At 40.3% G+C, this 21,201-nt stretch overlaps 1 protein-coding gene across 5 annotated transcripts in view; it reads right to left on the bottom strand.

Annotated features, from left to right (window-relative positions):
• The window catches only part of rnf111 (ring finger protein 111), a 32,897-nt gene extending 24,463 nt beyond the window's left edge, over nt 1–8,434 (bottom strand). For 3 of the 5 annotated variants that reach the window (XM_086287216.1, XM_086287237.1, XM_086287245.1), the window contains exons 1-3: nt 8,322–8,434; nt 7,923–7,985; nt 3,238–4,197 (exon numbers count right to left, since the gene is read on the bottom strand). In XM_086287216.1, coding sequence (XP_086143342.1) covers nt 3,238–4,114 — 877 coding nt within the window. In that variant the 5' untranslated portion in view covers nt 4,115–4,197; nt 7,923–7,985; nt 8,322–8,434. The remainder of the gene's footprint in view (nt 1–3,237; nt 4,198–7,922; nt 7,986–8,321) is intronic. The other 2 variants (XM_086287228.1, XM_086287223.1) reach the window with 2 other exon arrangements.
• Nucleotides 8,435–21,201: the final 12,767 nt, after the last annotated feature.

Here is a 21,201-nt window from a genome sequence, read left to right as displayed (position 1 = left end):
GGAGGTGGAGCTTTTCAAAGGATTTCATTCTTACAGTCACTGAGAAACAAATCACAAAGTTATAGTTTGAATTTAGTGGCTTCATAAACCTGAACAGGTACAGAGGGCAGCAGTTGGCATTTCTCTGAGGTAGGGCTCTGATTATTCAGCCATCAAATTCTAATGTATGTTTCAACATTCATCACATTTATGAAATGCAAGTCAAAAACTATAATAAAGTTCATTTAATTTTTTTAGTTTCCTTTCATATTAACGGGACATGCTAGTAAGCCAGAATAAAATCTCCTTCTGTAAAAGGAAAACCTGTAGACTCTGATCCAGCTTCAGAAAACAGAAATTAATAGGGTTTTCATTTTGCTCATGTTAGTCTCATTTAGCCATGCTGTGCCAAGCCATGATTTTCCAACAGGCTCACAGCAGGGGCTAGCCAAGCAGCTGTGGTCCGTCTTTATAGGAGACCAGATGAAGGCCTCTTTCTCTTAAGGACCCTCATGGTACTGTGCGGGTCATGTATAGGTGTACACAGAGCTTTTCAGACCCACATCTATACGTTATGGTGGTCTACTGCCCGCTGGGGGCAGTTTAAAAATTATCTGGAATGCTGACTACTCTTGTTTAGTTTTCAGCTTAGCCTGAAAGAAGTCAAACTATTTAAAGAAGTTCTTTGTAATACAGTGAAACATAGTGTTAAAAACAACTAAGGACTTTCTCAACTTTGGCTCACCACTGCATGTCACCAAACCTAGGCTACAAAAATGGACGAAAATATGGGACCATAAATCTGGCTTTGGCTGTGTCCTGACACTGTGCTGGACGTTACTGCAAGGTCTCGGTAAAGTAGTTCTGTGTTTGGAGCTCAGCACTTCAGTAGCTTCTACTTGAACCTCTGTGGTTAGTTTCACTCTGGTTTTCCCATTTGTGCTTTCAGATTGCAGTACACACTGTTGTATTATTTCAGTGGTATAATTATTATAATATTCACAATTGAATCTACCTCGCTATGGCTTCATGTCAATCACTGCATGTAACCTTGCAAGATAGATGTGTTCGGACACATGCATGCTTCTGAACATGTAAATGTGTGTGTATAACAGCTACACTGACCCATCATTATTATTAAATGAAAGTAAAGAGGATCTTTATGACTTATGATTTAATGTTTAAATTACACCGTAATCTGATCTAATCTGACTGCATTTTGATAGACAGTCATCTGTCTTGTCGCCATAACCTTTTTTTTTCTCACCCCGAGTGTTTAAATTGGTGAAACACAGTGTGCAAATGTTACATTAAAGAGCAGACACAGGTCTATAGGTCGAAGGTTAAACTGTTAGGGAAAAAAAGCCAAAACATCACAAAAGCATTTTAGCTGTTCAGCTGATATCTGTCCATTTATGTTAGTTATGATTAATTAATTGTATTAAACATACAAAAATCTCTTCATCCTGGAAATGTGTGTTTCTCTCACCTGTGCACTACTGAGATTCTTTTCACACTGTGCGATATATGGGTAGGACTGCTCTAATGGTTGCACCTTAAAACTTCTACGTCACCCCGCCCTAATAGCGATGCTATTGTTCATCTGTGATTCCGCAGTAATTATGGAGTTTGAGACCCTACCCAACCAAACCTGGAGTCCAAAATTGTAACAGCACACCTAAAGAGCTAGCGGCTCCAACTACAGAAACAAATGAGATACTTTTCATCATTAAACTTCTACACCAGAGAATTAGATCCTGATTGTGCTGTGAGGGAACAGGAAGTCTATAAAAATTCCGTACTCTGCTACTCTTGAGTCAGTCTTCTCAGGAAAAGGGAAATTGGTGCAATTGGTGTAATAGGTGAACTATACAGTTCTAACATCTTGAAAGTCAATGTTTGGTACAACCTCCTTCATTTTTAAACACAGTCTGAACTGTGTTAGCCAGGTTTTCTTGTAATTTTGTTAAGTAGTATTAAGGAATAGTTCTCTAGGCTTCTCGAAAGACATTCAAATTTTTTGTTCTGTTCTCTATCAAGATGATCCCACAGTGCTTTGATAATGACTCATATTGTTCCACTATATGTAATATGCTTTTATTGAATTGGCAGTGTGTTTAGGATCGTTGTCATGGTGAAAATTTAAATTGTTGTCAATCAGATGCTTTCCTATTAGAGACATGACTTTCAGATACTCTCCGTCTTCCTTTGATAGTATTTTAAGCCTGTCAGTTCTTCTTTTGCCTAGTTTCCTCCAATTTTTAACGACACTCTGCACACCATTGTAGCTACGTTTTTGGCTAATAACTCTCTGTCAATCACCTTGTTGGCCAAAAAACTTATGTTTATGCCTACCAGACTGTTATTTTTAGCTTTTTGTCATAGATTCGATTAAACAAATGGAACTAAATCATCTGCTTTTGTGACCGGCTGCTGCTAAAAATGCAATTTTAAATTGGTCCTTTGCTAAGATGTCTGTTATTTGTGGACAGTGCTCGTCCATCTCTTGACTAAAAAAGAAAGTATTCCTCTGAAAATGATCAAGTACAAGGACCTGATTGAAAGGGAATTAAAAAAAATAGCAGTTAATGTCCAAAGAGACCGTTTAAAAGTCTGGATAATTACTGATTGAATCCTGGCTCTTTGGAAGAAAAATATAAACAAATAAGGAGTGACTCAATACTTTTGCACATTACTGTATGAATATTACAGTAATTTGGATATATATATATTTTTTTGTTTTTAATCTACCACACTAACAACCTTTATTGTGAATAAAAGCAGTCAGTGAAAGCTGTACGACACATGTTGACCTCACGAGCCATTTCTGTTTTTTCTGTTCCGCTTTTCAGTGCATGTTAATTTAACATTGCATCAACGTACTTCAATTAAAATATGTTAATTCATGCTGGATGGTTGTGCAGCATTAGAGATCATGGTGACCGTGATGTTTAGGAGAAATAATTTCCATCATAATGTTACAAGTGTGGTGATTTTTTCTTCAAAGAGCTGAAAACAACCCATTACATAATGGAAAAATAAATGCCCAGGCTGTGGTGTATAATTTTGCCTGCTGGTACATATAAAACCCATCTTACCCCATGTCATGTCCAAACAATCTAATCTTTCTTTTACAGACTGGTTACTGAGAAAATAAATTATTCCCTTACTTGTCAATTCATTAAGCACTAAAAACTAATCCTACAAAGTAATGTAACACAGAGATAAATGTATAACAAAGTAAGGGTTAGTGATTACCTGAGGCCACAGCAGCACTGTTGGTCTGGCTGCTAGTGCTGCTGACATCTACATACATCTCATCCTCTGCTTCAGTAGAAGATTCAGAGGACAAGTCGCCGCTGAGCTCCTCACTGGAACTACTGGTGCTGTGGTGTAGAGCATACTTCTTGCGTGCAAACATTTCACGATTCTTTCTCTGTTGTAGTAGTCTCTCCTTTTGCTTCTGAGTCCGCTGACCTCCTCCAGGAGCCGTTTTCACAAAGCGTTTCCTATGTAGAGGCCGCCGGCTGCTCAGGCACGCCCGCTTCAGCAGCACGGGCTCAGCATCAGACCGCACCCAGTTATGAGTGCGGCTGCCCCGAGTTCGGCCCATAGCAGGGCGCAAGCCGACTCCAGTGGCTCCGCCTCCTGTCAGGGCAGGGGCCTTATGTTGGCCTCCTGTTGCTCCTGCTTCCCCCTCGTCTTCCGAGCTAAGAGTGTCTGAGTCCCCGAATCGCAGGCTGGATGAAGGGGACGAAGCACAGTCACTAAAAGAGGACTCGTGATTATGCTCATCCTCGCTGGGTTGCTGTAAAAGTTCTACTCTGGGACGCTGAGGTGCCAGTGAACTCTCACTGATGTGGCCATCCTTGAGCGAGCAGTCTGATGGGCCTGCCTGTTGGCCTTTTCGTTTTCTACGTCCGGGAAAGCTCCGTTCTGAGTCTCTATGTGTCCCTGTGTCTCTCAGGGGCCGATGCCTCGACTCACAAAGAGTTTCAAAATCGCTGCCAGCTTTTCCAATCACCTCCATGTTGTTAGGGAAGCTCTTGGATGCCTCCATGGGTTCGGGATTCACCAGTTGCTCCTTCATATGCTCCTGTCTGTTGGCGGCCTCAGACGGCACCTCACTCTTCATGGTGGCAGGTCTGACCTCAAGGAGCAAAAACCAAGTGAACTTGCATTAATTCCAAAGCTTCTCACCACTGCATGTCACCAAACCTAGAAAAGGGGGAAAATGTAAGAGTTAAATAACACAGGTCAGTCAACAAAGAAACAGAAAATAAAATAAGCAAAATGTGAATGAGTACTGTCAGCTCAATGTAGGTCTGATGGATGAGGTATTAATAGTCTATGTTACACAGTAAACACACTTAAAGTCCTCAGTAGTCAGGCAGCTTCAATTGACCAACTTAACTAAATAAGACAATTCAATCATGTGCTTTTCAGTGTTCTTCAAACATGACTACAATCTGCCTTACAGACATCATTTAAACTGAAGTAAATGTAAATGTTTGTTTACACATCCAGAAGAAAATACACGGAGAGGGAAAACCAAAAGCATCAACTACTGATGGACTCTGTTATGGCCTCTGCAGCCTATCCTACAACAAAAACAAAACGACAACAAACAAACAGACAAACAAAAAACACTAGATGCAAAAACAGGTAAGAAACATACATTTAATCTAAGATGCATAAAAGAGAAATAGTAGATGATTGTTCTGTACTGATGGTGTTTAAAAGGAGAAAAATAATCATTTCTTAATTCAAGTAAACACTCATTCATGTTGAAACTAAAAAACTAAACTAAACAAAGTCTGAGAATATTTTTATTTGAATACTTTAATAATAAGCTGGATAAAACCTGCAGACAGCTGTCAACAAGTTATTTAATCACTCCTAGCAATGATTTATCATGTCGTCTTTCAGGACTAAACTGTGTTTCCTTATTCCAACTCAAGAGCAGGTGAACACAGCTAGGCCGGAGCTAGACTTCCTGACTCCGAGAAGTGCATGAATGCACGAACAAGTCTTCATTCTTAATATCCTTAACCAAATGCAGCATTTTTTAAATAGACTGTAAGACAATTATACTTCTATTTTCATTCTGCACTGAATTGTTCAAGGTAAACATTTTTGACATTTCACTGGCCAATCAACAACATGAAGAAACAGTAATTCATCTAAAACAATACCTCACCGTCTAAATACAAGACAATCTATTCACTGAACAGGTCATTTTGTTTTCTCATACAAATTAACACAGAATGACCCCAAGCTGCTGATTAAAGACAGTAAATAAATACCCATAGGCTGACTCAAAGTAATGATGAGTCAACAGCCCTGATATGTTTGCATTGTTGTGGATACCAAGAAAAGCATGACAAAAAAAAAAAAAAAAAATCTGAAAGGGAGACAAATTCTCGCGTTTATTTCATGACTCTGAGACTATATGAGTTATATTTGGGTGCACCAACGTGTATCTGTGAAGAGAAGGAGCCTTTTTCACTCTGGTGCCGCGGGAAATTTTTTCACAGTGGTTTTGAAGTCTCCCAGAACAACGACAAACCCAGTCATTTGTGAAATTTAAACCATTTTTGCACATACAACAAAAAAAAGCAATTTCCGTGACTCCACGTGTACATTCTAAAAGCACACAGCAGTCAACAGTGCTCTTTGCACCAACATGGAGTATAAAAACCGATAGGGCTCTGTTTCCAAACTGTCAAGAAAATCACGATGCCATTTAGTGATCAGTGAAACTGGAAACTGCTTTTAATTCAATCATAAATATCAAATCAAATCCAGAATTCAGTAGATGTAAAGCAGAATACTTTCTTGCAATATATTACATAATAAATATATTGCATAGCTTGGCATTATTGGCAATCCTGGATTTGTGTTTGGAAACATATGGACTGCAAAGGTACACATTAGAAATCTGTAATAGAAAAGGCTTTAAAATTGCTATTAAAAAGGGCAGAAAACATTCTGTTCACATACTGTAGAACATGGGATCCTAGCCTGACCTATATATCCATGTATAAGTGGATACTGGCTTATTTAATATACCTTATGAGGATTCATGTTTTGGCATCAGAATCTTTCGTTTTACTGATTATAATGCAGAGAAATATGTTTGGGGGTAATAGCAACATCACATAGTTGTTCCATCAGAACAGCTAAGGCTCAAAGATTACTGCAGCAAATGCAGTAGAGTAGCACCAGAATGGAGCCAAGCAGTGACTTTGCAATAGGTTAGGTACTGAAGGGTTAATAATCGGCAATCCTATCATGTTCATTTTTCAGTAAAGCTATAATACACTATATGTACCTCAACAGTTGCAAATATATTGATAGAGAAATTTAAACTTCCCAAATATTGGCATTAACACAATCAGTCTAGTTCTGTATAAGGTATTTTCAAGCACGAACAAACTATTTGATCATCTCTTAAAAAGCAGATCAGTATTTTTCTGGCTAACTTTTTTCTGATTTAGGGCGCTTTATACCATCAGTAAACCCAAAGTCAAATAGTCTGCACTGTATGCATGTAGCAACAAGCTGGTCGTACTTGTTGACCCGATGCAATCAGAAAACAAATTCATGATGCTACTATTTCAGAATATAATTTGGGAACATATTGTACCAACTCTGTCAATGCAGCCATCTGGAAGTACAAGTGATGTAACACAACACAAAAATATGAAATCAGTGCTTTGCTAGTCCCTGTCCACATTGTGTGCTGGGAACACACAATTCACAACAATATGAATTGGATTTCAATTTCCTGCTTCAATCTGCTTTTAGAAAAAATGGAGCTAAAAGCTAAAATACCAAACATGAAGAACACTGCATGCATTTAGGACAGACACAAAGTCAGTTGATAGCAAAAATAAGCATTTCTTTTTAAGATACAAAATAGGGATTTAAAAAAAAAAAAAAAAAAACACTACACAGTTCAACATGCTCCTGGAACTGTCTGAGTAAAATGCACTGCACTGCTTTGGTATGTACATTTGTGCAACTCCTGTAGGTTATAGAGCATTTCCTGAGACAGAGAAAAGCCAAATGCACAAGTGACGTCCATTAGCAGCATATTGCACAACAGCACCCTGGCTGTCACTTGACCTGAAGATGCAACTTCTGTCAAAGGGGATGCTGGGTTTTATGCGAGCAGAGAGTGATTTGCTTAAGTATTTAGCATAACTGTGAAAAGCACATGCAACAATGGTCTTATATGCTTTTATTTATATATATATATATATATATCTAACACATAAGTGAGAGTGCTTCAGATCTCACTGTAAAAGCTGCGCAATGACAAGCATGAATTCAGGGGCCTCAGAGGACAGCCCTGAAGGGGAAAAAAATCCCAAAGGCTCAAAGCTGCACCATAATACTGCTGATTTCTAATGCAGGCGATAAGATCACGAAGAAAAGGGGTAGTTCTACCACGTTAACTGGTGCCTATCTATACTAGAAAATACATGGGGGTGGGTGCAATCAGAAATGGCAACAGCAAACCAATTCAAGATGTACGACTGATTCAGTACTGCTGAGCTCTAACGATACCCACAGTGCTTTCTGACCACTAACAACTGATTAGGCAAGCAAAAACACAGATACGTAGATTTATTTAGGCTGGCAGTATCGAGCCTGAAGCTGGGGGCTAAGCATACTTTCTACAACGCTTAACAATTACAATAAGCCCAGCTGCTGTCTGCCTGCCTGCTTGCCTGTCTGTCTGTCTCTCTCTCTCTGTATGTCCCATAAACGGTGCCGAAGTGACTGAGGCTGGATAATGTCGCTTTATTAGGAAAGCACTCGCACCACAATATCAGCTACCAATATTACGATAACGAATCGAGAGAAACCAGAGTGGACAGCAAGCCGTTGCCTGATAAATATCCCAGACAGAAGACAACAAAGACAACACGTACCTGTGTCCAAATCCTTTTTTCAAAATGTGTCACCGTCCTTTTTGCAACATGCGGGGTTGAATCCTGCAGGAAATAGTGACAAGTAGTGAAAACAGGTAGTTTTCTACGTGTTACCCGAACTGCAACTAGGCAGGCCTAGCACGCAGAAATCGCGACCCGGAGGACTGTAGCGGCCGGGATTGTGAAACTGGCAACACAGTCCCGAGCCGTGCCGAGAAGCAAAATCGAAGGCAGTGGGCCCCGGATGGCTACGAGCTAAGCTAATGCTAGCTCCACTTCACTCAGTAAATACTCGATTATTATCAGCCATTTTGGCTCGAAATGGAAACCCAGACGACTCGGACGAGACAATACGACCTCCGTGTTATTTCTCTATGTGACAAGATAAAAAAATCTCACTGTTTGCCCTCGACGAAGTTCCCATTCCTGCCTTCCGAGGCATCCACTGTTGTTTACCCAGCAGGTCGTCTCTTGGCTGGCCGCTTCTACAATGCAGTCATTGCCCGTAATGCCGCATGGGGGCGCTGAACCCCCGCCATCTACTTTTACGACACTTTACGACAGGTTCTTTACTCTTGAAAAGTGTGCCTTAAAAAATAATAATAACAACAATATAAAATGGTCGTTACAACCCAGACGGGAGAGTCTCTCTTTCTGTTTTTTTCTGCCAACAAGAAAAGAGTAGAACACCGGTGTAGTTATAGGTGTTTAATCCTATTGCCGGAGTTAATTTAAGATTATGTAGCGTTATTCGAGCCTCTATTTCAAGTACTAGCACGCCCACTAGTGTCTACTAGTAGACATACATTTTTTATGAGCATAGATGCGAGATTTTTTTAAATATTAAGTACTATTCTTTTACAAAAAACCAAAACTAAACTAAACTAATATCGCCACATGCATCCAATGATGTAAAATAAAAAGAAAAACAGGAACAAGCTAGATCCTGACATAGTAATATGAAAATGAAGTCACTTTGATTCTATGGTATTTTTTTTTTTATCAGGACTTAATAAAATTAATCTGCCGCTTTGCAAGTCTAAAAATAGACAAATACAACCTCAGTTCCCTTAAAAACACGACGTATTACATTGTGCCTTTATTTATATAAGAAAAATTCAGCCAACATGTAGAAGCAGTGTGTGTGAAAAATACTAAGTCCATACTCACTGCTTTCATAGGAATTAAGACAGTACAAAGCAGCCAGTTTCTGCTAATCAAATGCACTCGTGTAACTGATCATCAGCAAGTGTGAGCGCCTCAATAAAAGTAGAAATTTTGGCATTTTGCTGATCTGTGTCTTATGTTAACACAATGCTTGGGAGTAAAATTCATCAGATCGTAGAGAAGCAGTTGTTAAAGGACTATTTCAAAACAATTTGAAATTCATCATTCTACAGTTAGAACGATTATGCACAGGTGGATAACATTAAAGACAGCTCTGAGGTTTCCCAGGAGAGGACCTGTGAGTAAACTCACCCCAAGATCAGACCATGCAATGCTCAGAAAAACTGCTAAAATAAACAAGTGTTACAAGTCAGACTCTTTTAGGATGTTATGATTAAAGTTCATAACAGAACAATTTTTTTTTTTAAAAGACTGCTTGCTTGGAAGTGTTGCCAGGAGAAAGCTTCTTCTCTCTAAAAAGACATGACAGCAAGGGTTAGGTTTGAAAAGTTGCATTTGGACAAACCTTGAGACGTCTGAAACAATGTCCTTTGGACAAATGAGATCAAAGTGGAGCTGTATGGCCATAATACAGGGCACCACATTTGGAGAAAGTCACACACCTCATATAAGCAGAAACACCTCATATCAGCTGTCAAGCACAGTAGGGTGAAGGTTTGTTTTGTTTTGCAGCCACAGGACCTGGACAACCTGCAGCCATCAATTCAAACATGAACTGCTCTGCATTTCGGAGTTTTCTAGAATCAAATGTGAGGCCATCTGTCCAGCAGCTAAAACTTGGCCTAAATCAGGTCATGCAACATGTCAGTGATCCCAAGCACAGCAGAAAATATACAGCAGCATGGGAGAAAAAGAAAATCAATGTGCCGCAATGACCAATCAAAGTCCAGACCTGAACCTGACTGATATGCTGTGCTGCAAATTTAAGACAGCTGACCTTAAGAACAAGTGTCAGCAAACCTCAGAAAAGTGAAGAAATGTCAAAAAGAAGAGTGGGCCCCAATCCCTCCACAATGATATAAGAGACTGATGAAGTCAAAAAGAAAATTGCTGATTGTGTTTCTACCAGTTATCAAATCATTGAGGGGTGTACTTGGTTTAACATGTCATATATTTTGATTAGTGTGCTTTCTTTTCACCATTGGCTGTCTATTTTTACAAATAGACAGTCATGGGAGGAAGCTGGAGTACCCGGAAGGAACCCACGCAAACAGGGAGAACATCATGCGAACTCCATACAGGCCTGATGGTGGAATTGAACTCAGGACCTTCTTGCTGTGCAGCAACAGTGCTAACCATCGCGCTGCCCTAAAAGTTAAAAATGAGGGAAAAAAATACAAGCACGCGTGTCCAAAAGAAGAGGAATCTAATGGTGGTTGAATGGTTTTTCTAAGTTGAACATGAACAGTATTGAACTTACGGAAGATTAAAAGTAGAAGAACAATGCTTAATCGCATCCACACTAGATATCAACAAATGAAATGTAAAACAAAGATTTAAGAGTAATCAAATTAAATTACAGAAAACACCAAGTGTGGTACAATTCCTTAATCTCAAAACCCCTCCAGGAAGCAGCGGTGGGAGTATTTACACGTATTACTTTGGACGACAGCATTCTCACCAATCTCCACATTACTGTTAGTTGCCACAGACGACTGTGAAATCTGTTCCATCTTACAACTCGTAGCGTTTCAAACATGTTTTACCCTTTGGCTTAACATGAACTTATAGACACTCTTTAACATCAAAGGACATAGCAGTGTGGCTGAGAGCTCCTCGACGCTGGATTGTTGCGTGAGACTTCCTGCAGTTCTCTAGCTAGTCGGTTTGTGAGTGGGAGCTTGCCACAGTGAAGTTATTTGTACTAACGGCTGCCTCTGTTATTTCCCGGTAGGAGTACGGAAATGAGAAGGCAGCAGGCACGGACAAACAGAGCATGGACACGGCACGGTGGGAACACCGGGCGCACACGGGGATTCATTGTGTAATATTTACATCACTGTAAATAAATGCACTGCACTGATCGCACAGAGTCCTGCGTTTTGGGTTCTATTTTCCCCACATTCCCACGGTCTGCCAGTGTAGCCGTGACAGATAACTTCAAGTCCTGCAGATGTAAAACTTTAAAAAGAAAAAAAGTAAAAAAAAAAGTAAAAAGGCTTGGAGGAAGAGGAAGTTTTGGGCGAGTGGTGCAATGCGTAAAATTGGACACATTTGAAACGGTAGCAGTCAAGCAGGGGCGATTCTAGGATCAGAGCTTTGGGGGTGCTGAGCACTCAGAGAGCTGCCCAGCCAGGCAAGATAAACTTTACTCATCATGATGAGTCTTCTTCCCTGTCTCTGTCAGTCCCTGCATCCCTAAATGTCTCCAGTTGTTCCAAGTTCCCTCTGACTGTCTCCTTGGTGTATTTAAACCCCTGTTCCTCCCTGTCCTCATCATCTGTTGTCTTCATCTCCGTTATCAGTCATCATAATTTTACCATCTCTGTGCAAGTCTGCAAACTTTCCATAATAATTCATAAGATTCTTAAATTCATCAAGAAAGAAGAAGAAGAAGAATGAAGAATAATGAATGATGCTCATAGTGAGTAAAAAGTAAACTAAGTGCATTTTTTGGACAGAGATTAACTTTTAATGTGTATTATAATACAATACAGATATATGAAAATACACTCCAAAAATAGAGTCCTTGAATGTACAAAATATTGATTTAAAAATTATAAAAATTGAGGCAACTTTGCCTATGGTACAATGTATGAAAAGATCTTTATTGACAATACTACTATGGCTCTGCAGATTTTTTTCTTTTATTTTAACCTATGTCGCCTCACCTTGAAGTTGGCAAATCACTTTTGCTGGTCAACTCTCTCAAGCGGTTAAACAGTTTCTGTTTTGCCTGTCACTATTCCCTGTCTGTTTCCTTACCTGGTTCTTCCTGAACTTGTACTTTCTCTTCACGTTCCCCTCTTTCCTCTCTCCCTCTTTGGACTGACAATCATACACAAATAGATTGTATTCAATTAGATGAAAAATTACATTAATATGAAAAAAAATATATTATTAAGATCACTAATAAAAAAGTCCTCTCTCAGTGTGTTTTCACCACAAGGTAAATAACCAAACCACATGTAAATCTAATAAAAGATATAAATATTGAAACACTGATCCAACATTATCCTTTATTGACGGATCATTTGTTATTACACTTTTACCTGAATGTGGCTCCTGGGTTTAATATCGGCACAAATGACAAAATAACCAGATTCTCTCATTCCATTTCAAACAGGACAGTGGTAACAACAGTAGGCTACGACAATTTTAAGTTTTAGATTTTAAATAGGCTGTATACATTTCAATGGGAGCAACAGGACGGTCAAATGTCGCTGAATTTACTACAGAGTAGGACGGATTGTAGGGTAGCAAACATCATTGGAAAACACGTTTTCAACACTGCAGGTTACCTGGGTGTAATGTTTTTCAGCCAAAAAGAAACATGGTGTGACTCCTACCTAACTATATAAAGAGTAACTTAGGGTTAAATGCAGCTAACATGTCCTGTTTTAAGCCAGGCACTTACACCTCCGCTCCGCTGCGTCTCAGCCACCATCGCTCTGGCAGCAACGGCGCTAGAGCCAGAGCAGGGGAGAGCTGGAACAAACCATTTTGAGAGAGGGGGGGGGGGTATCTATACTGTTATTGTTAAAATGTTACGTCTCAACCTATGTATGCTTTTTATATTTTAGTAGTGTGTCACACAAACAGCAAATATTGTCAAAAACAGCAAGAAATCTTTGGGGGTGCTTTGATTCATTTTGCTGAAGCACCCCCAAAAATGGGCTAAAATCGCCCCTGCAGTCAAGGTTGCTAAAAGGGAATGCAAAAGGATGGCTTGGAAAGAGGCCGCGGTTGTAAAAAAAAAAAAAAAAGATGAGTGCTCTGGACAAGGATCGGTGCAATTTGGTAAAGTACTATGAAATCTTCGAGTACAAATAGTGCGCCTTTATTTCAATGGAAATGCTAGACATTAGTTTGATTTTTTTTTAGTCACAGGTACCGCCATCCACTCGCTCTCTATGAGATTCGGGTCATTTTAAAGCAGATGTTTGTAGCTCTTACCGCTCTGAAGAGCATAGGTATAATGTATGCGGACATCAAACCTGATAACATCATGCTTGTAAATCAGTCTTGACAGCCGTTTAAAGTTAAACTTATTCATTTTGGTTTGCCACTCGTCCTACAAACATTCCATGTGGCGCCATAATCCAGGCCCTTGGTTACAGGGCCCCTGAGGTCATGTTGGGTATACCTGTGACTGAATCTGCAGACATGTGGGCTCCTGGTTCTGTCGCAGCTTTTCTGTAATTGGGCTACCACCGGTATGTGTGAATATGAAATGATTGGAAGTTTTGTTCACATGCGGCACATTAGTCGGCCTAATGTACGGAGCCCCGCAGGGGACATGGGAGAAAAAAAATTAAGAGGGACTTTTGCGAGATCTCGCAAAACTAACTCGGGATCTCGCAAAAGTTTTGTGAGATCTCGCAAAACAAACTCGGGATCTCGCAAAACTTTTGCACAGCAAGAACTATTTCTGGAAAAGAAAAGGGATAATGAAACACACATGGGTAATGAAGACATCAGTTCAGTATTCAGTATCTACAAGCACTGTGATCAAACAAAGTAAATCAATCACAGACAAGTTCACATGCATGGGAGATTTAGCCAAACACCACCCACAGCCAAACAAAGAATCCAAGAAGCCTGTTCAAATGGATGCTATGTGTGGATCCTGTAAAAAGAATGACACCTGTTGAGGGTCTGGGAGATCGTTTTATTACAATGAAACATCTTCCTGAGGACCCTGCAGTAGATTGCTACGCGGAGTCATCCCATCTCATGAAAGTGTGCCCACCCCTCAGTCTAGAAAATGAAAACGAAAACTTTGTTACCTCAAGTGAAATCATAAAAAACAGAGAACAGAGCAGTGGAGGATCTAGACTGTTTTCCACTTTTGACAACTGTGCCACTGCAGCTGAAATCCAGAGAAACCGACAGAAAAGAGCAGCTGCACGCAAAAAGGATCAGCCTGTATTTAGTAGGTTTGCATGGCATGCAAAAGATGAAATGTCTTGGAAGCTGGGTGTCAAACAAAAACAGCTGGTAGAATCTTCCTCTAAATCCAGGGATTCAGCTGTACAAGTGCAGACAGCAAAGAAGGAACAGTCAACGCAGCGCCTCCTATAGGTCGGATTTCATTAGGGAAAAGGATAAAAAACTTTTTCTTAAGGCTGTTTCGCTTTTCTTCAAATACTGAAGAAACTTAACATCAACCCGCAAACCGGCCATGGCAGATGACCGCCCCTTCCTGAGCCTGGTTCTGTCACAGGTTTTTTCCTGTTAAAAGGGAGTTTTTCCTGCCCACCGTTGCCAAAGTGCTTGCTCATACGGGATCATCAGATTGTTGGGGTTTCTTTCTTATATCGTAGGTTCTTTACTCTACAGTATAAAATGTCTTGAGGCAACTGTTTGTTTTTTTTTGTTAGAAATTGTGTTTGTTTTTTAAAAATGTAAAAAATAAAATGTGATCAACTTTAATCAACTCTAACTGTCAAGTTTTTTTTGTTTTGTCGCTGCTGTCATTGTCTCTCGGTCCTCCACTTTTTGATATGCGTTAAGCTGATCTGCTTCAAACTTGAATTGATCGGGACCCTGTGAGCTCCACAGTTGAATTTTAGGTGACTGGATAAGGGCTGGTCTCAGTACTGCGGTTATTTGTTGTGTTCTGTGTAAATAAATAGCCAGCTCTTGTTCCCACAGATGCAAAATACGATTTCATGCAGTGAAGTCATAACAACAACCAGTTTAAACTGGTTTGTTGTCTGGATTTTGATATTTAATTCTACCTCTTTATATTTATTTAGGTTGACAGTTTAATCATATTCTGATTCTTGACAATAATCTGCTTTTCTTGTCACATATGAAGGCATGCAATTCTGTATTCACAAAGTCAGACAGTTCAAATGTAAATAAAGATGCAATACACTGATTACAAATCATTTAGCTGTACCTCATTATATAATCTCCTCCTAGACAAGTGGGTATGGTATATATGTTTATATGCAGTTTATATGGTTTGGGTTTTATATATGTATTTTTAAAAACTAATCATTTCACTTACAGGCAGCCACGGCTTACGCTGCAATGTATTCTGGGTAGCTAGTTCAAATTGGTTGCACTCAGAATCCTGAATTGAAGAATTCAGAAGAAACTTCTACCATCAGTTTTGCTCAACTTCAAAGCCACAGCACTGATGACAGATCCACAATGCGTGAATTCATGTCCAGTGCTCTTACTGTGGTTTCTACAAGTCCTGCTGAAAAACCAGTGTCCTTTTCTAGCTCCAGCTTCCAATGGTAGTGTTCATTGATTCCACACTTTCACTCTGATGGCAGTCTCTGCCAAAATGAGAAGCTTTCCAAGCAGACGCAAGAGGGGATTTGCTGACAACTGCTGACATACTGCCAGAATGACGTTTGTACATAATGGCCTGCAACAGACGATATCTGGAATTTGGTCTTTCAGGAAATCCGTCTGTCAGACCCTACAGAGGCTGTACAGTTAGTCCAACTCCTCCAGTATTGCAGAGCAATAAGTGCTATTGCCAGAAGCTTTGCTGTGTCTCCCAGCAGAGTGTCAAGAGCATGGAGGATATTTCAGGAGACAGAATGTTTCTCTAGGAGAGCTGAACAGGGCTGTAGAAGGTCCTTAACACATCAGCAGAACCGGTATCTTCTCCTTTGTGAATGTAGGAAGAGAATGAGTGCTGCCAGAACTACAAAATCCACTTGAAGGGCCCACTGGTATGAATGTGTCTGATCAAACAAACAGAAACAGACTTCATGAGAGTTGCTGGAGGCCCCGATGTCCTCTAGTGGGCCCTGTGCTCACTGCCTGGCACTGTAGAGTCAGATTGGCATTTACCATAGAATACGAGTATTGGCAGGTGTAACCGGTGTGGTTCTGCATTGTGTCTGACGATAAAAGGTAAAAGAAAGAAAGACCTCCAAATAAATAGCTTGCCCATTCCAGCTCCTCTCCCACAGGGGATTGTAGAAAAGGGCTGGCATTTATTTTTTACATTAAACATAAAGTATGAATTTACACGTAACATATTTGACATAAGATTAAAAAAACAACAACACGAAATCGGACATACCTGACGATAAAGGTAAAAGAAAGAAAGACCTCCAAATAGCTTGCCCACTCCAGCTCCTATGACCAAATACAAACAGTGGGGAAGAGGGTTAGCTCAACCCACCACAACTTCCAAGCTAGCAAGAATTATCTATTCATGCTAGTGTTCACGTTCCCTAGAACACACATATGGCACACACATACTACACATTTATAGCATCTAACAAAAAACAGGCATAATGATGACAATAATTGAACTAAAATTGCAATCAGAAACATCAGGGTGGCTAAATATGAATTATATGTGTGTTTTACAGTGTTGGAAAGAAATGACACCCACCTCTCCCACAGGGGAATTGTAGAAGAGAGGCAAAAGGGGTACACTGTATTTATAGGGTAGCACCAAAGAAGAAGAACAATGAGGAGGGGCTCTAACTGATAATAAACATAACTACAGGCTTGGAGGTCCTAAAAGTCAGGTATAAAAGGAACAGTTTTGGGGGTTTAGAACACATTTTGTGTAATTATAACAAGATGTGATTTATGACCCTGTTACACAGGTCCACTTCTGATGCTCTGTTCATTTCACAGATGAAAGCAAGTTCATCCTGAGCACATGTGACCGATCTGAAAGGTACTGGAGAAGTCATCCCATGTGTAATCTCTGCTCTCCGTCTCCTTGCGTTTCTAGTTTCAGGTACATGTTTTTGGGTTTGTTTTTTTTTTTTCTCAGTTTAGGTTTTGGCTCATTTTCCATGTTCCACCTGTTGGTTATTTTGTTCCGCCGTCAATAAAGGCTCACTTTCTGTTAGTGATGGCCAGATAAAGCTTTCTGAAGCATTGAAGCTTGTGTTGAAAAAACGGTTCATTACTCAAAGCTTTTCAACACAGTCCTCTCTGGTGACATCTGGTGGCCAAACATATGAGGAGCAGCTAGAATCTACAAAATAAAATCAACTGCTTCATTATTATTGCCCACTCTACAGAGTCGAGTTCACAATTCTGTCTCATATTGGGCTGCCGTTGTGTTGCTTTGAACATGTATTTTTGGGGGGCTGAAAAAATTGCCATGTCTATTTGTTTAATAAATAATTTTGATCAATTAACACTCCTTGTTTAAACATGTGCCATGGTGTGGACTTTCTTTGTTTGTGACTCCTTGATGTTTGTAAATACAATAGATGAAAAATGCATATAATAATGTACAACACATTATGCCGTATGCTTCTGCTCTGAGGTCCTGACTCCATGTACCTATGCAATTAATCATCGGACAGGTATGTTTATAAATAATATTAAATTAGGCCAATTTTCTTATACATATTCTTGACCTGGGGTAAGACTGATTGTGAACTGGAAAGGGAAAATGACTTCACATGTCATGAAGATGCTAGAGAGATTCATCCTGAGACACCTGCGTCTGCTTGGCTGGATCCCCTGCAGTTTGCTTGTCAAGCCCGTATCGGCGTGGAGGATGCCATCATCTACCTGCTAGACCAGGCTTATTCTGGGGTGGACATTTTTGGAAGCACTGTGAGGGTCATGTTCTTTGACTTCTCTAGTGCTTTTAACAGGATCAGACCATCACTGCTGGGGAATAAGCTCACGGAAATGCAGGTGGACGCCCCACTGGTAGCTTGGATCACTGACTATTTAACAAGTCGACCACAGCATGTTCGGCTGAAGAGCTGCCGCTCTGATAACATCCTGAGCAGCACGGGGGTGCCGCAGGGGACTATCTTATCACCCTTCCTCTTCACCCTCTACACATCTGACTTCAGGTACAAGTCTTAGTGATGTCATCTGCAGAAATTCTCTGATGACTCTGCCATTGTGGGCTGTATCAGGGATGGACAGGAGGAGTGCAGGAGTGTGGTGGACAGCTTTGTTGAGTGGTATGAGTTAAACCATCTAGAGCTTAACATCACAAAGACAAAGGAACTGATCATGGACTTCAAGAAGCATGCTCCTCCTCCTACCCTTGTCACCATCAGAGGGGCTGATGTGGAGATCGTTGAGGACTACCAGTACCTGGGAGTATACATGGACTGTAAACTGGACTGGAGCAATAACACCAATGCTGTCACGGCTGGCGAGGCAGGCTGTGTGTAGATAAAGTGAGGACCCAAGTGCAGGCAGAGGTTGGTATGAGGAGTGAGTTTATTTAAGGTGGAGATGGCGAGGAACTAAGAAATAACTAAACTGGGAAAACCTAAATACATGAAATTGAAACCAAAACTCACAGAGTGACATGCAAAGGAACATAGGAAGGACCACGGCAGAGACTCAGGGAAGACATCACAGACAAATCAGCAACAGGCAGGAGAACACACAGGGCTTAAATACACACAGGAGAACTCATAGGATGGGAGACAGGAAGGGAACACACCTGGGTAAGACAAAGGAGCTGATAGTGGACTTCAGCACTAAGCAGGAGAGGAACTACCAGACCCCCGTCATCAACGAGTGCCCAGTGGAGAGAGTGGACAGCTTCAAATACCTCGGAGTTCACATCACGCAGGACCTGTCATGGTCCTGTCACATCAACACCGTGGTGAAAAAGGCCCGACAGCGTCTCTACCACCTCAGACGCTTGAGAGACTTCCAACTGCCCTCCAAGGTGCTCAGGAACTTTTACTCGTGCACCATAGAGAGCATCCTGGCGGGAAACATCTTAACCTGGTTCGGGAACAGCACCATGCAGGACAGACGAGCTCTACAGAGGGTTGTGCGGTCAGCTGAGCGCACCATCCGCTCCGAGCTCCCTGACCTGCACTCAATCTACAGCAGGCGGTGCTGGACCAAGGCCAGGAAGATCGTGAAGGACCTCAGCCATCCCAACAACAGACTGTTCTCTCTGTTGAGGTCAGGAAAGCGATTCCGCTCCCTGAAGACCAACACAGAGAGACTGAGGAGGAGCTTCTTCCCGCAGGCGATACGGTCTCTCAATCACACCACCACACAGTACTGACCCACACATACAGTTCTTACACACACACTGGACTTTCTGGACTTTGGTTTTGCACAACACTGGTCACTATATTCTTCATTTCCGGTTAATACTTGTACAGCTGCTGTTATTGTGTATATATTTATTTATATTTAGATTTCTTCATACATTCTTATATAGTTCTATATTGTGTATTGTGTATTTTGTTGTACAGTTATTTTATTTTCAACTTTAATTTATATATTTATCTTTATCTTATTCTTCCCAGTTAAATTTACCCTTCATTCTAATTTGTGTTGTACAGTTATTTCATTTTTAACCTTAATTTATATTCTATTCCTTCCTAGTTAAATTTACCCTTTTTAATTTTTCATATTTATTTCCTATCTTATTCATAGCCTTTTCCTTTTTTGTTTTCTTTAGGTCACGAGCAGTTGTCCAAGCATTTCACTACATATCGTACTGTGTATGACTGTGTACGTGACAAATAAAATTTGAATTTGATTTGAAATCAGGGCTGACGAGACACAGGCGTAAAGCTTAGAACACTCACATGAGACGGAGACCTTCAGAATAAAACAGGAAATACAACAGGTATGCACAGACATGAGCTTAACACAAGACATGGCGACAAGGAGGGAACACAAAGATGTGGGACCAGGGCAGGCACAGAGACACAACAAAAGGAGCTTGAAATACAAAACAGAAACAAAACCTGAGAACAAGAAATTCCCAACAAGAATGAACCTAAAACACAAGATAATAATCAAAACCTAAAAGTCCACCACTGGGTCCACAGACTCAGGACCACGACAACTGCTGTCTTCAAAAAAGGGCAGAGTTGGCTTTTCCTACTGAGGTGGTTCAGGTTCTTCAATGTTGGTAGGAAAATGCTGACCATGTTCTATCACTCTGTGGTAGAAAGCGCTGTGTTCTTTGCAGCTGTGTGCTGGGGCAGTGGGGTGAAGACAGCTGATGCCAACAGGCTGAACAAGCTGATTTAAAAGGCTGGTTCTGTCCTGGGTGTCAGACTGGAGAACCTGGAGGAGGTGTCTGAGAGGAGAATGCTAAAGAAGCTTCTTTGTATTATGGACAACCCCTGCCACCCCACGCATGCCTCCACGGTGAACCATTGGAGCACATGCAGCAAAAGACTAATCTAATCGCCCCGAAATGCAGAACTGACCGCCACAGGAAATCCTTCATACCAGTGGCAATAAGACTGTACAACTCTTCCTCGCTCTGTAGGTGATTTTCCTGAGGATTAATACCAATGTTATTCTGTTCCCATTCAGACCGTGCAGTATCACCCAACAGTATTTTATTGAATGTTTGTTTCATCTCCCCATCATATGCTGCTACTCTCTTTTATTTAATTGCATAATACTATGTCACTTTTTAGAGTCACCTGCACTGATAGTTAAGTTATTTATTTTTCAGGATATACTTACATTGTTACTTCGTTGGAGTTATTTGATATATTTTGCACTATCCTACCTACTACATATTACTACTATTATTCTTATTGTATATATTATATATCTTATTCCTCTGTCTCTCTTGCTGCATTGAGCATGTATATGACAAAATACTTTCCCTCGGGATAAATAAAGTTCTTATCTTATGACAGAGTCAGTGACCGAGTATAGAAAGACCAGCTCTTTATCCTCTCAAGGATACTTGATAGTGATGTGCGATACCACTGATTTCCTTTCCGATCCGATACCAAGTAAAATTCAGGGTGGTATCGGCGATACTAATCCGATACCGATACTCTGTACAAAAACTTAATGTTTCATTGCATTTCATAATACAATATATAATTTTATTATATAATTGTAATAATAACATAACCATATTGCTTCATAATGATTAGAGGACATCAGACAACTTGTTTTTATTGCTTAATAATGCAGAATAATCATATAGAAATAAAAAAAATGCCTT

The sequence above is a fragment of the Aulonocara sp. 'chitande type north' Nkhata Bay genome, linkage group LG1, assembly GCF_057382095.1.
Source record: "Aulonocara sp. 'chitande type north' Nkhata Bay isolate Kocher_YH1m ecotype deep benthic linkage group LG1, A_spYH_male_GT1.1, whole genome shotgun sequence".
NCBI classification, from domain to species: domain Eukaryota; kingdom Metazoa; phylum Chordata; class Actinopteri; order Cichliformes; family Cichlidae; genus Aulonocara; species Aulonocara sp. 'chitande type north' Nkhata Bay.
Note: the sequence above shows the minus strand (reverse complement) of the source record. Positions and strands in the feature narration are given on the sequence as shown.